The 14049-nt window shown below is 38.1% G+C and overlaps 1 protein-coding gene across 2 annotated transcripts in view; it reads right to left on the reverse strand.

Annotated features, from left to right (window-relative positions):
- LOC107100289 (plexin-B1-like) overlaps positions 1-14049 on the reverse strand; it is a 101428-nt gene that overhangs the window by 8443 nt on the left and 78936 nt on the right. For both annotated transcript variants that reach the window (XM_015398722.1, XM_015398721.1), the window contains 15 exons: positions 12802-12938; positions 12514-12687; positions 12176-12410; positions 11846-12088; positions 10453-10629; positions 9073-9221; positions 8892-8992; positions 8598-8815; positions 8334-8512; positions 8178-8244; positions 5757-5903; positions 3890-4064; positions 3472-3575; positions 3148-3232; positions 1044-1216 (listed from right to left, as the gene is read on the reverse strand). In XM_015398722.1, coding sequence (XP_015254208.1) covers positions 1044-1216; positions 3148-3232; positions 3472-3575; positions 3890-4064; positions 5757-5903; positions 8178-8244; positions 8334-8512; positions 8598-8815; positions 8892-8992; positions 9073-9221; positions 10453-10629; positions 11846-12088; positions 12176-12410; positions 12514-12687; positions 12802-12938 — 2364 coding nt within the window. The remainder of the gene's footprint in view (positions 1-1043; positions 1217-3147; positions 3233-3471; positions 3576-3889; positions 4065-5756; positions 5904-8177; positions 8245-8333; positions 8513-8597; positions 8816-8891; positions 8993-9072; positions 9222-10452; positions 10630-11845; positions 12089-12175; positions 12411-12513; positions 12688-12801; positions 12939-14049) is intronic.

The raw sequence follows: 14049 nt of genomic DNA on the forward strand, positions 1-14049 counted from the left end.
ACCTGTGGCCATGGAAGTGATTGGAACACCTGATTCCAATAATTTGGATGGGTGAGCAAATACTTTTGGCAATATAGTGTATATATATATATACGTATGTGTGTGTACATATCATATGAAACAAATCTTATAATACATGGAGGGTTGTTTGGAATCGATGGATGGTGTCATAGGCTGTTTAGCTCCAGGTTACTAGAGTCAACCTGGAGCTAAGGAACCTCACTGAGCGGTTTTGTGTTGTTCCCCCTTTTCTTACTTTATATGTGAAGTGTAATTAGGTTTCTTGAAAAGCTCTTTAAAAGAAATGTATCATTATCTTAAACGTCTTTTGATCAACTTAAAATATATCTGTTCTAAAACAGTGTAGATGCCCATTCATGTGGTACATTTCATTTTACTATCAGTCATATTGTGCATGTTATCTTACAGCCCACTGCATCTCACCAAGTTTGCCTGAAAGTCCTCCAACAAAGTAAAACAACTGCTGCACAATATGTTGGGCCATCATACATCATAAAGATGAATATTTCAAATGCTTTTAATAATGGAAACTCACATTAGTTCACAATGGATGGAGGTTTCTGTTTGGAAATATAGGCTGAGAGAGGCGCAGAGCCATGGGTCATTAAGGCTGCTGTGCTTCAGTGTAAGCTGAGTAGAGTTAAATATGAAGGATGGTGAGGAAAAGGCAAAAGACAGAAAGAGTTCTGTTTTCTTCAGAAAGATCTTCCATTTGAAAAAGAACTAACATTTTACTGCATCATTAGGCTGAAGCAAAGTATGAGAACAGAGTCACACAGTGATAAATCATTACAGACTACTGGGGAAGACTAACATTATGTTATTGATGTTTAAGGTACTAATGCTGATGGCTGGAGTGAGCAGTTTGATTCTCTTTTTCTTCAGGAACATCAGATTCAATCCAATCACAGAAGTTTTGTATTACTTTTGTTTCTTTGGTTTTTGTTAGCGCTAAAAATAAAGATGGTTTGCATTTCACCAGTTAGCTGACAGAATCAGTTTCTTCTCCATGGCTGTGTTACCTTCATGGAGAGCAGCCGTGTGAGGTAGATCTCAGGGATGGCCTTCGCTCGCTCCCCTCCCTTCTCCCTCATGCTGCCTCTCCTATGCTTCGGCAACTCTGATTCGTCACTGGCTTTCACCAGATGCCAAAGCCTCACGCCACCTTCCTCCCCATCATCCAACATGGGGGTTTCTGTAGGAAAAGGGAGAACAGCTGGAGCTAAATGTCTGATACCAAGAGAAACACTGAAAGAGTTATTGTCAAAATACATTATATTATACCAGCTGGAATATATATTTATTAAAAGTTTAATAGCTTCTATGTTTATATGTTTTGTTATTATCACACCAAAATAACATCAAAGTATACCATAATGACTGATTTCTTAGAGAATTGAATTAACAATAATAAAGGAAATCTTTCCAACTTTGTTATACTCATCATATTTGGGAAAGTTTCAGCTTTTACTACATTTTAATTCCTCTATAATTCTCCTTAAACAGACAGTTATTTAGAAAAAAAAAATCTATTTTCACATTTATACAGTTCTACAAATGCTGTCTAATCAGCTTTACACAGGAAAACTCAACAGTGACACCCAGTGGTCATGTGGTGGAAGAGAAGACAAAAGACTCCAGATCATATAATCCTATGAAGGATGCAATCATTAAAACATATTTCTAATTTACAGATTAAAAAACTTATTGCATAAGAATAGAATAAACAGTTAACAAAATAATGACTCTCGTAAAAAAGTTAATATGTCCTAAGTCTATTGTTTATCTAACAAAAATAGGGATTTCATTCAGTTAAACACAAAAATAATAAATGTACTCAATAAATTTAGGATTAATTTTTCAGTGGAAAACAAAGCTACAGCACCCCAACCCCTTTACCAGCTGATCTTAGTCTATAGTGCAATTTTCCATCTTCTGGAGTTAAAAATTCAACTGGAATGCCTCTGAAAGTCAGAGGAAAGTCTCTGTAACTGGATTATACCAGACTTTTGCTTTTAAGATGGATGCTATTCCCTGTTAAACAGCAGTTAGACTTTTCTTTTGAATATTTGCAGCATTTCTTATTACATATGCAGCATTTTGTCTGTTGTTCAAGTGTTTATAAACTGATATGTTTCAGTGCTGCCTATATGTGCAGAATATTATGTAGAGCAGTGTTTTGGATTTCATGACCATACTGATCATGGAGAATAAAACTGTCCACAAACAGGAAGGTGGAATGCGTCTACATAGGAATTACTGCTTCTGAATTTGAAGTACGGATGATATTGGACAGCACCATGGCCCCCATTTTGGCTGAGAAGCCATCACTGACGGGCTTCCTGTAGGAATCCCACACAGGGATCTTTAGAAGATGATGATCTGGGATTTGACTGAACTTTCACAACTTTTAATTTGATTATTTCAATGGAGAGCCCTGGTTAGTTTATGCCCAACAAGTCCTTTCTTGTTATCCTACTTAATCAGTTTATGACTCATGTGTCTGAAGAACATACTGTAACTCCAGAAGACAAAAATGTTCTCCTTTTGCGTCTCCCACTAAAGCTGTGTCCCCGTTTTGTCAATGGTATTGCCCTTTTGGAGCTTTTAGCCTCTTGCTGTTTTCAGGGTAAACCTCCAAAGATGTCTACATATGGATGTTGATTGACAGTGTTTCTGCTTATAGTTTTTTTCTGTACAGTAGCTTATTTAAAAGATTCACAGTGGCTCCATTGAATCCATAACAGGACCTGGAAACTTCTACTGTTACCTCTATAGATCTATAGAGATTCATCCTAGCATTGAGGAGTGTTTGTCTGGTTTAATTAATCCTTTAAGGGTAACTATAGAGTATAGTACCCAGAATCTATAGATTCATCTGCAACTAACGTGATACACGTGTCCCTTTCTAGTTACTTTAAAAAGATTTTAAACTGTCCTATTTATTCACTTAGGACACTTAGGATTTTAAGTGTCCTATTTATTTCCCAGGAAAGGATTGCTTTTTACTTTGTTTAGCTCTAATAATGAAATTTCTCAGTGCTTTTAAACTCTAATAGAAGTATCTGTAGTCCTAAGACCAGGTTGTCTCTTTGGTATTTGTATTAATGTGTATTTGTGACTCACTTTCTCCTGGCATATAGTCATGGCTGTCATGAAGGTGATGCTTGTTGCTTCTAGGAACGAGGGCCACGGTTGCGCCATCAGGGACCTGCATCAGACAGCAGCTGTGTAAAATTTTCCGCAGGCACACAAACAGTTACAGAAACCTTTATTCCTTCTACGCTTTTCCACATTTTGTTGTATTGAAGCCACAAACTGTCATTTGTTTTAAACTGACTAAACAAACTTTACTGCTTTTAGCTATTTTAAATACATTTGGACTGATATACAGGAAAGTTTGTGTTTATAATTTGAAAAGATATCGAGAGGGAAGCGAAGAGACCTGACCTTGTAGTGCTGTAATGTATTGAGACGCTTCCAAGAGCCTTGTACTACTGATGTCAGGTCCTCATCTGATAGGATGAGATGTCCTGCAACCCCTGCCCGCCATTCTGCAGAGGAGAAACATTGATCATTAAACACTTAAGACTTTCAGGTCACAGCACGAAGAGAGTAACTGAAGCAACTTTTTACTCCGCTTGCTGAACTCATATCTTCATGGGGTACTTGCTTTACCTCATCCTAATGTTTTAGTAAAGGTGGCCCATAAAAGTAAACCACAGAAAATCCTTCTGGATAACAATAATCATTTAAGTTGCACATTTAACTTTTTTAATCAAATGCAAGCCAAACATTTGGCCACCAGGCTCCGTTATCATATGAATTACACATTCAGACCTTTGTTTTTGAACTAAGATGCACTAACCAAGATGTAGGGAATCTACGTGTGGCCTCTGTGAAAAAGACATTCCTTTCCAGGATTGTTCCAGAACCTTCTCCTTCACTTGAGTGATGGTGTCACAGTCCAACACCTTCGCAGGGACCGTCTGATTGGTGGCGCCTCCGCTGGCAGTTGCAGCCGGTATCACAACATTCAGAGTCTGCACAGGGAAATGGGAAAGTTTTAAAATAAACTATTCAGATCAGAGACTTTGAGAGAGGTTTCTCAGTCTGACCGAGATCCACAGTTAGAAAAACAAACCAAAAAGTCGTCCTTATGGCAAAAGAGTTTTCAAATAAAGCCTTCTGTGTCATAAAACATGAGAGCCAACCTGACAGATGTTGACATCAAGAAGGAATACAGGGCCTGCAAAAGCATTTTTACCTGTTGGTGTTTTTATTTCATCATACTGTTACAATTAGAAACTTAATTTAAGTTTTTGGGGGGATTTAAAGCAGCATATCAACAAAATGGAGCCTCCAACTCTGAACTGAAATATAAAGGACAGATGGAGGATGAACAAGGTCAGAATCTACTGTAGTTTTGTTATCCAGGGTTTATACAGGCATGAGTAACTCTAATTAAATGCTTTTTAATGCAGTTAGAAATAGTTTTAATGCCATCAACAAGTACCCTAAGAGTTTATACTATATATCTCAAAAACACAGCAAAATCCTTCGTCATCTTTACCGTCAACAGGCTGCAGCCATCTCCCGAATTCCTTGTTTTCCAGCCACTTTTGTTGAAATTAGCATTTTCCCATTCTCTAGTTTTTTCTCCGTCTCAAGCTTCTTTTCTAAACATACGGCTTTATGATCAACTGGAACCAGTTATATCTGATATATCTGAGGAAATTGCTTTTATAATTTTTTTTTTTTTAATTAAAGATTTTTAAATGCCACAATAATAACTTTTCATGAATTTTAATGCCAATTAAGAATTGAAAAAATTTTTAAAAATAATAATTTAACAGCTTTTAATGATGTATAATGACCCGCGGAAACCCTGTTATTACAGACTCTGACCTGGATATTGGTGCGGATTTTGTGTGAGCCCTTTAAAAAAATGTATACACTTTAATTTAATCCAGAGCTTTATAATAAATTACCATATTACCATAAGACAGTAGTCATATAAAAGTCCTCGATGCAACATGTAGAAGTTTGGAATAATTTGAGGTGAAATGCTTTTTAAAGCGTGTTGTCAAAAATATAAAAGACCATTTGATGAACCCTCACTGTCCTTAGATCCCCAATATAGATCTGAGAAATCCTGATGATTATTTGGAATTCATAAAGTATGTTTGAATTGAATTGAATGGGGAGCAGTTCTTAGGACATTGAAATTACGGTATGTTAAAGGAAGAGTAGAGACAAAAATATAGGTTTATTGCAATCTACATTATAATTATACTTCGATTTCCTGATGAAGCTGAGAGTTGAACAACTGAACTGTATCTCTTTCTAATTTGTCCTCCTTTTCTTTAACTCCAACTTAATGTTGCATTTCTTCTAATACAAAAGCCCACAGGATAATGCTGCCACCACCATGTTTCGCTGCTCCAGTCCTACCATACCTTTTATTAAGGATGTTCAGAAAGTTTTTTTGGTCCCTCTGACAGGAACTAATCGGTCTTCTTACAGATTTCTTTAACCTGTTGCTTTCTCATTGCCATTAAGGTCAGATTTAGAGTGTGTATAAGAAGTAAATACAACAACAACAACAACAAAAACAGACAAAAAAAAGTGATATGAAGACTATTAGAAGCCACTGTTAAAACACTGACATAACAGATTTTTCTGGTAAAAACTTTAATGAAAATCTCTTAGAAACAAGGTGGATTAATCCTCACCAGGGTGCGGTATTCCACGTCCTCTCGCAGCAGCCGGTTATCATTGAGAGTATACTTGGCTTTTCCGGTCACAGCGTCCACAGGTCCCTTGTCCACCTGGTGTTTTATTGCTCTGAACAGCATGTAGAACGACTCCCCTGCTGATTCCTGGCCAAGCAGAAAGGATTTATTCATTTAGGACTTCTTCCAACACCAAGTGTTCTCTGTTTAGACAGCCAGCTCTGACTGGCTTCCCTTCATGACTGGATCTGACATACTGTGATTTCAATGCAGGCGATCTGGTTAACAGCCTTATCCCATGTTTATGAGAAGATAATGCAGCATTAAAAAAAACCCACTATAACTATATGAAAACAATAAGATTTACATGTCAGAGGACAGACGTGTCTTAAAGGACGACTCTGACTATACAGATTAGTGGGTTGGATCTGGACCCTATTCTCTAAGGTGGAACAAGGACCCCCAAATACTGGTATCTACAGTAGATATTGTAGCATTTCAAATATCTCACCATCAAACAAGAAAATTCTTCAGGAAGCTGAAACATCACTGTTTTTTATTTTCTCCAATGCCTAAAAACATGTGACTTAAAATTTAGGTTTGAATAAACAGAAACAATCTGAGTTTATTCCTTCACCACAAATCTTTAACAAACAACTAAGTAAAATTTTCTTCCGCAATCATATTATAGTTACATAGTAATCTGTCCATCCATCCATTATCTGATACGATTTATCCCGAGTGGGGTCGCGAGGGGTGCTGGTGCCTATCTCCACCTGTCTACGGGCGAGAGGCGGGGTCCACCCTGGACAGGTCGCCAGTCCATCGCAGTACATAATAATCTAATTATGTTATTTTAAAGGAAAATAAAATCATTCCTTTGGAAGACCATCCCATTTACCTGTCCAAATTAAGAGCAAAAATGTTATTTTAGGATTTTCTTTCTCTTATTTTTAGATTCAGATTTTGCAGCGTTTAGATAAGACTATGTTATGTTGTTGTTATGTTAACTGTGAGTGATTGAGGCAAAAGAGCAGAAAACAAAAGTCCACTTTTTACTAAAATTATTAAGAAACACGTACAAAACATAAAATAATAATAACATAAGTAAAGCATATGAAACAACATTCACACCCAATCTAGAGAGGATAACACAGAGTATCGGAACTGTTCCTTAGTCTCCTACTTGTTGAAATGTTTGATTAACTAATGGAAATTGTGTTGAATTATGGTTTTTTGGCTTTGATACCCCTAGTTTCACCTTGAGAAGCAAATAGGACTAAACTTCTCCCATTAAACGTTCATTGTGTTGGAGTCTTTACAGAAGTAAGAGGCTGTGAATAAGAGCAAAGAAAACTGGTATTTTTATATTTCACCAACTAGACATTCTGTGACAGAAAAATATAACAGCCCTGTGATGTTTATCTGTATCTGTGTCACAGAACTTTAATTTATTAAGTTGAAAAGCACTCTATCATATAATTATTATATAAAGAAGTGGTATAAGAATACGTTTTATAGTTTTTGTCTGGTGTCAATCTTGTTGGGGTTTTTTTGGCTGTCCGGTCACAATATTGAGCATTGAGAAAATACTAATATAGCTTCAACTTTTTTAGATTTCATTTTTTCCCACGAACCTATGGTACCATGCAAAGCAATTGGACCTTTTATCCATTTCAAGGTCAGAGTAATTCATTCATATTAGTCATATATTCAATAATAATGACAGGGTCATAACTACGGGATTTTTCTTTTACATGCTGGTCACTAATTCTTAGTGCTTCAAATTATTCTTTCATTTGAAGCCATAAATTCTTGTCTGGTTTACCATCTGGGAGATCTACAGCAAACCGATCTAAAATCAAATCCTTCTGATCTTTGAACCAGTTAGTTGCAGTATTAGTTTTTGTAAAATGTTCTCCAGTTTTTACTCATGATAGGGTATTTAGGGGGTCACGGACACAACTGAGAATATCTCTACTCTCCTGGATTACAAGCAATTTGAAAGCTTCATACCTACAGAATTTACCTTTACCTTATAGAGTATTACTACAATATATCCTAAACAAAGCACCAATACTCACTTGTCTGTCCTTAAACCCACTGCTGGATTTCATTCTGTTTTTAGTTGCATCCTTAGAAATGTACCCTCTTTGTTGCCCTTTTTACAAGGCCCAAAAATCTCCAACCAAACACCTGCCGCACTCTAGACAAACTCCACACCTGGAGCTTTGACTTCGGGTCTTCCTAAAAATATTGATAATGATAATGCTTCCACAATTTAAGCTTTTTTCATCATGAATTATCATACATCTGATTACTCTGTACAGTAATTTAAAGATTCTTCACTGCCATACTGAAAGACTTTGAAATTATTGAGTCCCCAGCCGGTGGTTTAGTTTAAAATCCAGCAGGACATACCCTCAGGAAGGTGTAGAGACAAATGGACATCCAGTTTGTCAGCAGTTTCTCCACCACTGATTCCGTTCTGGAGAAAAAGAAAAGGGAGAACAAAGAAACCTCAAGCAGGTGGATAACAAAGGTTTCTTGCTCATTTTTTGGTAAAAGAGTTCTCACCTTCTCAGCATGAGTTTGGGATTTTTGGCCACATATTGTTCCACCAGGTCATTCAGCAACGTTTTAAGGATGTCTGTGAAGTACTCCAGTTTTCCGTGCAGGGCCACAGTCAGAAGAGAGGCCACATAGGCCCGGTCCCTGGGGGAAAAGGTCCGCTGAGCCTCAAGGGTGTGAATAAACTGCAGGGACAACATGCAGAAGATGTAAAAAAAAACTGTTGCTTTATGTGAATAAATAGAGAAGCTGTAGCTTTGAGGGTTTTACTTTGGTCAGAAAGAGTTTGCTGTTGAGCAAATTGGACAGCTGAACCAGGCCCTGCTCCACAGTCTGTCTTCGGCTCTCTGGAACATCTAGATCTCGCCTCAGTGGCGACTCCTGGTGGCCTGGGAAGAAAATGCGTTCTGCGAATGCCCGGTAGTCGAGGAAGGGGATCCCCGAACCCACTAAATCGCTGGACATGTCCATCATCTCCGTCATCAGGTCTATAAAATGAATAAGGATCTCAGTGAGTTCACTCTCAGGTGAAAGAGCAAAAGTTGGTAGGGGAAACGGACTTACCCGTGAACTCCTTCTTACAGCGGTCCCTCACACTGGTCTCCAGGTTTTCAAGCTGGATCTGTACTTTCTTATAGTCTCTCATGGCCTGTTTGCTCTTCCTCCTGATAGAAACAGAGTAAGCACAGATTATTTTATATTAAATGCATGAAGAAGGAATGACTGAATAAAAAAATAGGTTTACCTGTAAATAAGCACGATGATGAGCACGATGAGAGCTACGATAGACGCTCCCACCCCGACTCCCACCTGAGCCTCCAGAGGAAATGTAGACTGGGCCTGGATGTCATATTGCACTCTGCCCAGGGAGAAGTTCAGATTTCCCATTTTCACCTGGAAGTGAAATGCACACAGAAATTCAGATATTCTCTGGTTTATCTAAGAATATGGATCACATTTACACGTCTACAGCTTTGGTAACATCATGAGGCGTCATAAGGCAATCGAAACATACATCAGTAATCCAACCATTTTAAATCATTTTTTTAAGGTATGTCCTGCATTTGTTTTTAATCTCTAATATCCTTCTCCAGAATCATCTTGTGTTTTTGGCTCAACCCATCTTCTCATCAATTGACCATTTTCTCATTCCACCTAAAGAGAGCGAACTGTAGAGACTAATGCTGAGTCCTCTACGTTCCCTTCTGACTTGTTTAATAATGTTCTCTGAAAACTTCTGAGGCCTTCAAAATACAGCAGTATTTGAGAAGTTGACCGCTGAAGGTTGCTCAGTTGCTCTGGATTTTATTCTATAATAATCTGAATTTAGATCATTATTAGAAATACAAGACCATTTAAAATGATGCATTATTTTTTGGTGGCACCTAAATCCCCTTAATACAACCTAAGGTTCGTGTTTTCATGAGTCTGGCACATACAGATTATTCCCCTCCTGCCTAAGGGTTCTCTTGAGAGATTTAGTCTCTAAAGATGATCTTTTAAAATATTCCATCATTTAGGGCAGATTGCTAAAACAAATCATGCTTGTTAAGAGATGTTATACAAAAAAAAAAATTTAAATTAACATTTTTCAATTAGTTATTTTTTGTTTGTACTTGGATACAGATGCTTCTAGTGCATCATTATTAAATGTATGGTGGAGGGTGTTTTTTTTTTTCTTTTTTTCTGGGTGGATCATCAAAATAAGTGGTCCTCCTAATTGTCAATCATTCTGGTGATATGCTTATGTAAGGCTGTCCTTGCTTGTCCCAAGGTAGCTGTTTTACCTGTAGTAAAATTGCAAATCTTCTTTTGGAAAGAAAGCTTGTATGAGCGATGCAAAAAGCAACTTTTAAACAGTGCAAGCATGGGGAGAAATGGGCTCATGCATGCTCTCACACGCATTTAAAAGGCGTTCCCTCTTAGGAGCAGGTAAAAGGTTGTGCATGTGCATTTTTTCTTAAACGTGGAAAGGGTGGGTCTTTTAAGAAAATTGTGAAAATCCTCCAAAAATAAGAAAATCTAATAGTTTGTAGGTAAATAAATGAAAGCTGTTATTAAGACCAAATTCATCTTTGAAAACAAAATGTTTTAAAGAAGGTGCATCTCGCTTCATCTGACTCACAGTGAACTCGGGCAGACTTTCCATGCCATCGTGCTTCCTATTGGTTGTGATTGAAGGCTGCTGAGCTGTTGGCTCACAGTACAGGTGGTTGTGGGTCAGGGTCTTCACCACACACAAGCCCCCTCCTATCCGGGCCTCCACCTCGTGCTTGTACATGGCAAGGTCCAGGTTTTCTCCCTAAAAGACAAAGTAACTTTTACGTTTTGACCTTAATTAACAGCAGCAACAATTTCATCACCGTGTGAGTGAATAAGTCCACTGCTGGCGCAAGGGTGTAACTTTGTAATGAAAGTTGGTGGGGACACTCGGGGGGGTTGGCTGATGGACCTACAGGTACTCCATCCAAACGCTTTTATTAGGTTTCTGTAAATGAGCTAAAACATTTATTTAGTGAATGCTTTCCTCTTGTTGAGAATATAAGAGAACCATAATACACTGATATTTATATTTATAGATAGTTAGAGAGACGCCTCTTTATGCCTTACATTATAGGACCCAAAAACATTAATGTATAAAACAAATGACGAATAAAAGTCGATTCGGATGCCAAAATTGATATACCATGCATCCCTAGAATGTAAATTCTAGGGATGCATGGTATTCCATCCATCCATTTAAATTCCATCCATCCATCCAGAAAAATAGATATGCTTCATTTTAAATATAGCATATTTATTTCTTGTAAGCTTTGTGGCAAACTTAAAGATCTATTTTATTTCATGTTGCATATCCCAGTAAACCTGTTTAACCTTTAAATCTGCAGCTCTCCCTACTTCTCTCTGTACTCTGCTTAAAGAGATTTATGAACCTCTTTACTAATATGATTCCAGAAACAAAATTTCAAGATAATGTAGAAGCTCTGCAGTCTGATACTGTCTGTACAATAAGAAAATATGTGTTAATTTTAACCTGTAACTGGGAGTCATGGTCCTCTGAGAAGCAAAGATTTCTTTAACTAGTAAAGAAGAACAAACTATGTTTTCTCAAGCTTCCAGCATTATAATTCTAACTTGTATTAACTTACGATCTACTGCAGTTTTTGCTGAAAAAGCTCTGTATGTCTAACGAATGGATTTTTTGGTGGCATCTCAAAATGTTTTTTATCCAACATGTCTCCTAACTTTTACTTAAACATATATCAAAGTAGCTGCTAGTTAAATTCACTGAGTGCTGCTGTGCGTCTCTCCTCCAATCACGTAGCTACTACGTACGCAGTGAAATGCGACCGCAAATCAGATGTCTCAAAGCGACAGATCCGATGATGTTGGTGGAGACATGTCCACACCAATCCTTTAGAAAGTTACGCCTGTGTGCTGATGTTCTGAATCAAAATTACTGGTCCAAACAGTTTTAATGGTTTCATGCAGAAAGAAAGACAGGAGACAAAGCTCACCTCGACAGAGATGATGCTGCCGGGTTTGTGGTGGTACGGCTTGTTTGGGTCGTTCGTGTTCAAGGCAAACAGCTTGGGGTTGGGCTCATAGCTGAAGGTTTCACCACCCACAATGCTGAAATCAAAGTGGAGGCTGTCCAAAAGGAAGTGAACTTTGACCCTGGCCCCTTTGGCCTCTGAACCCACTGCCGGAGTCGGACACAGGATGAGAGTGGAGTTGTGAACTGTGCAGCGGGATTCATACTGAAGAAGAGAAAAAGGGAGCTGTAATCTTTAGAGTCACAAGTCCACTCAAACTTCAAAGGAAAATAAAATGAGAATCAAACCGACTTGTTTCACACTGCAGAGTGTTCCCTCTGGGCAGTTTGCTTCTGGAACAATCCTCCTCCATCTCCTCAGAGGACCTCTGTGTTTCTGTCCTCTGTTTAGGTGGTCTTTCATTTTCTTCCTGATGCTCCTCCTCCGTCTGGGAGGCAGAGCATCAGGCGGACTGAGGGTCACTCTCATTTTTGGCTCCTGGACGACATCCAGGTTGTGGCCTTCGACTTTGATGATCCTCCCTCCACTTGAATGCCAAAAAAATTAATCAGTCTTCACATATTGATTTTCTAAACTTAAAGAACCAGAACTTTTTAAAGCAGTTCCTTTGGAGTAATGGAGCAAACTACCTGAGGAAGCTTTTAGATGGAGCTGCCCTTGTGATGTTTGGGTTTGGGGTGTAATGATACACTAAGCCCTGCAGATGGCGCTCTGCTCCACCAAAGCGGACCATGATGCTGTGCTCTCCTGTCCGGTTGCTGCCTCTGGTCAGACATTTGATCTGATCCTCCTGGATGTTCAGCCTGAACATAAAAGATATTTCTTCTGTACTTTCTCCACAGAGTCACTCATAAAACACATCAGTTGCCTTTAATAGTATATATATTTTTATTAAAACGCCCCTTGGGGACCCTTACACTGTGCAAGGCACTCCTCCTATCAGGACTCCGACCTCACTTGGATGACCAGTCCTCAGTTTACGACCTCTGATGGTGAGAGATGAGCCCCCTGCTTTGGGTCCTCTTAAAGGAAAAATGCTGCTAAGAACTGGATTCTGGACATGGATGGAGAGAAGAAGGAGCAAATATAAAGTGGGGGATGTAAATATTAAATGGATGGAAAAAGGAAAACAAAAATTGTGTCAATAAGCCAATTCTGAGCATGTGATTTATTAGGGAGATAAAACAGAGCCCAAGGGATTGTGGGAAACACGTAAATGTGGCCTCAAAGCCTTGTAATGTATTAATTAGGCTTCCTTGTCATCTGTTTCATTAACATTGCTGTAAAAGATACCATGTTTTACGATGATGTAAATAAGCAGACACGTTGTTCCTCTTGGATTGCAGTGATTCACTTACATTTCATCAGGCACTAATTAAGAAGAGCCATGGGGGCTGGGGAGGGGAGGGGGGCTTTTTTCTAATTGGACATTTATCTTAAAAGCTTTTTCCCCCCTTTCCTGTGTGATTTGTCCCACTGCTGCATTCAGTCATCTGCCACATCAGACAACATATTCCTTAAATGAGGCATATCAGTGTTTATTTACCAGAAAATGAGCCTAAGAGAAACCACTGTCTTTGAACAAGGTGTAAATTACCCCCAAAACATGGCTGTATTTGCTAAATGTTTGTTTATCCACTTCTTTGCAGTAGATTTTTATAAATAGTATGAACTTTTTTATTTATTGATATTTAGCTTTGTATGTTTAGTTTAATGTTGTCTTTGAGAGAAACATTGTTTTTATAGCCAGTTTAAAGGACAGGAGAAAACTTTAAAGAGATATAATTTCTCAAGTGATTGTTGTACATAGTGTGTACAGATACAATCACATGGATAAAGCAAGCCACTCCCAGGTCCCATTACTGCCTGTTGAATTAAGAATTCACTAGAACCTGGCTGACAACATGAAGTTGGCTAAAACACCCAATTCAAAAAGCAAAAGCAGAAATACAAGGTGGAAACACCTTAAAGAGACACTTTATGTTCAAAAACAATGTAAAACATCATTCTTCAGCAGATGTCTGCTTACTTCTTCATGGGCATTTTTAATAATATCATCAGCATATGCTTTGTGTGCAGAAGCATTAGGGAGACAATCTTCATAAAATTTATTAACACAATCATATTCAATGAATAAATATACTGTTCCTATAATGAGGCACAAT

This window comes from Cyprinodon variegatus, unplaced genomic scaffold (genome assembly GCF_000732505.1).
Source record: "Cyprinodon variegatus isolate N-32 unplaced genomic scaffold, C_variegatus-1.0 Scaffold955, whole genome shotgun sequence".
NCBI lineage: Eukaryota > Metazoa > Chordata > Actinopteri > Cyprinodontiformes > Cyprinodontidae > Cyprinodon > Cyprinodon variegatus.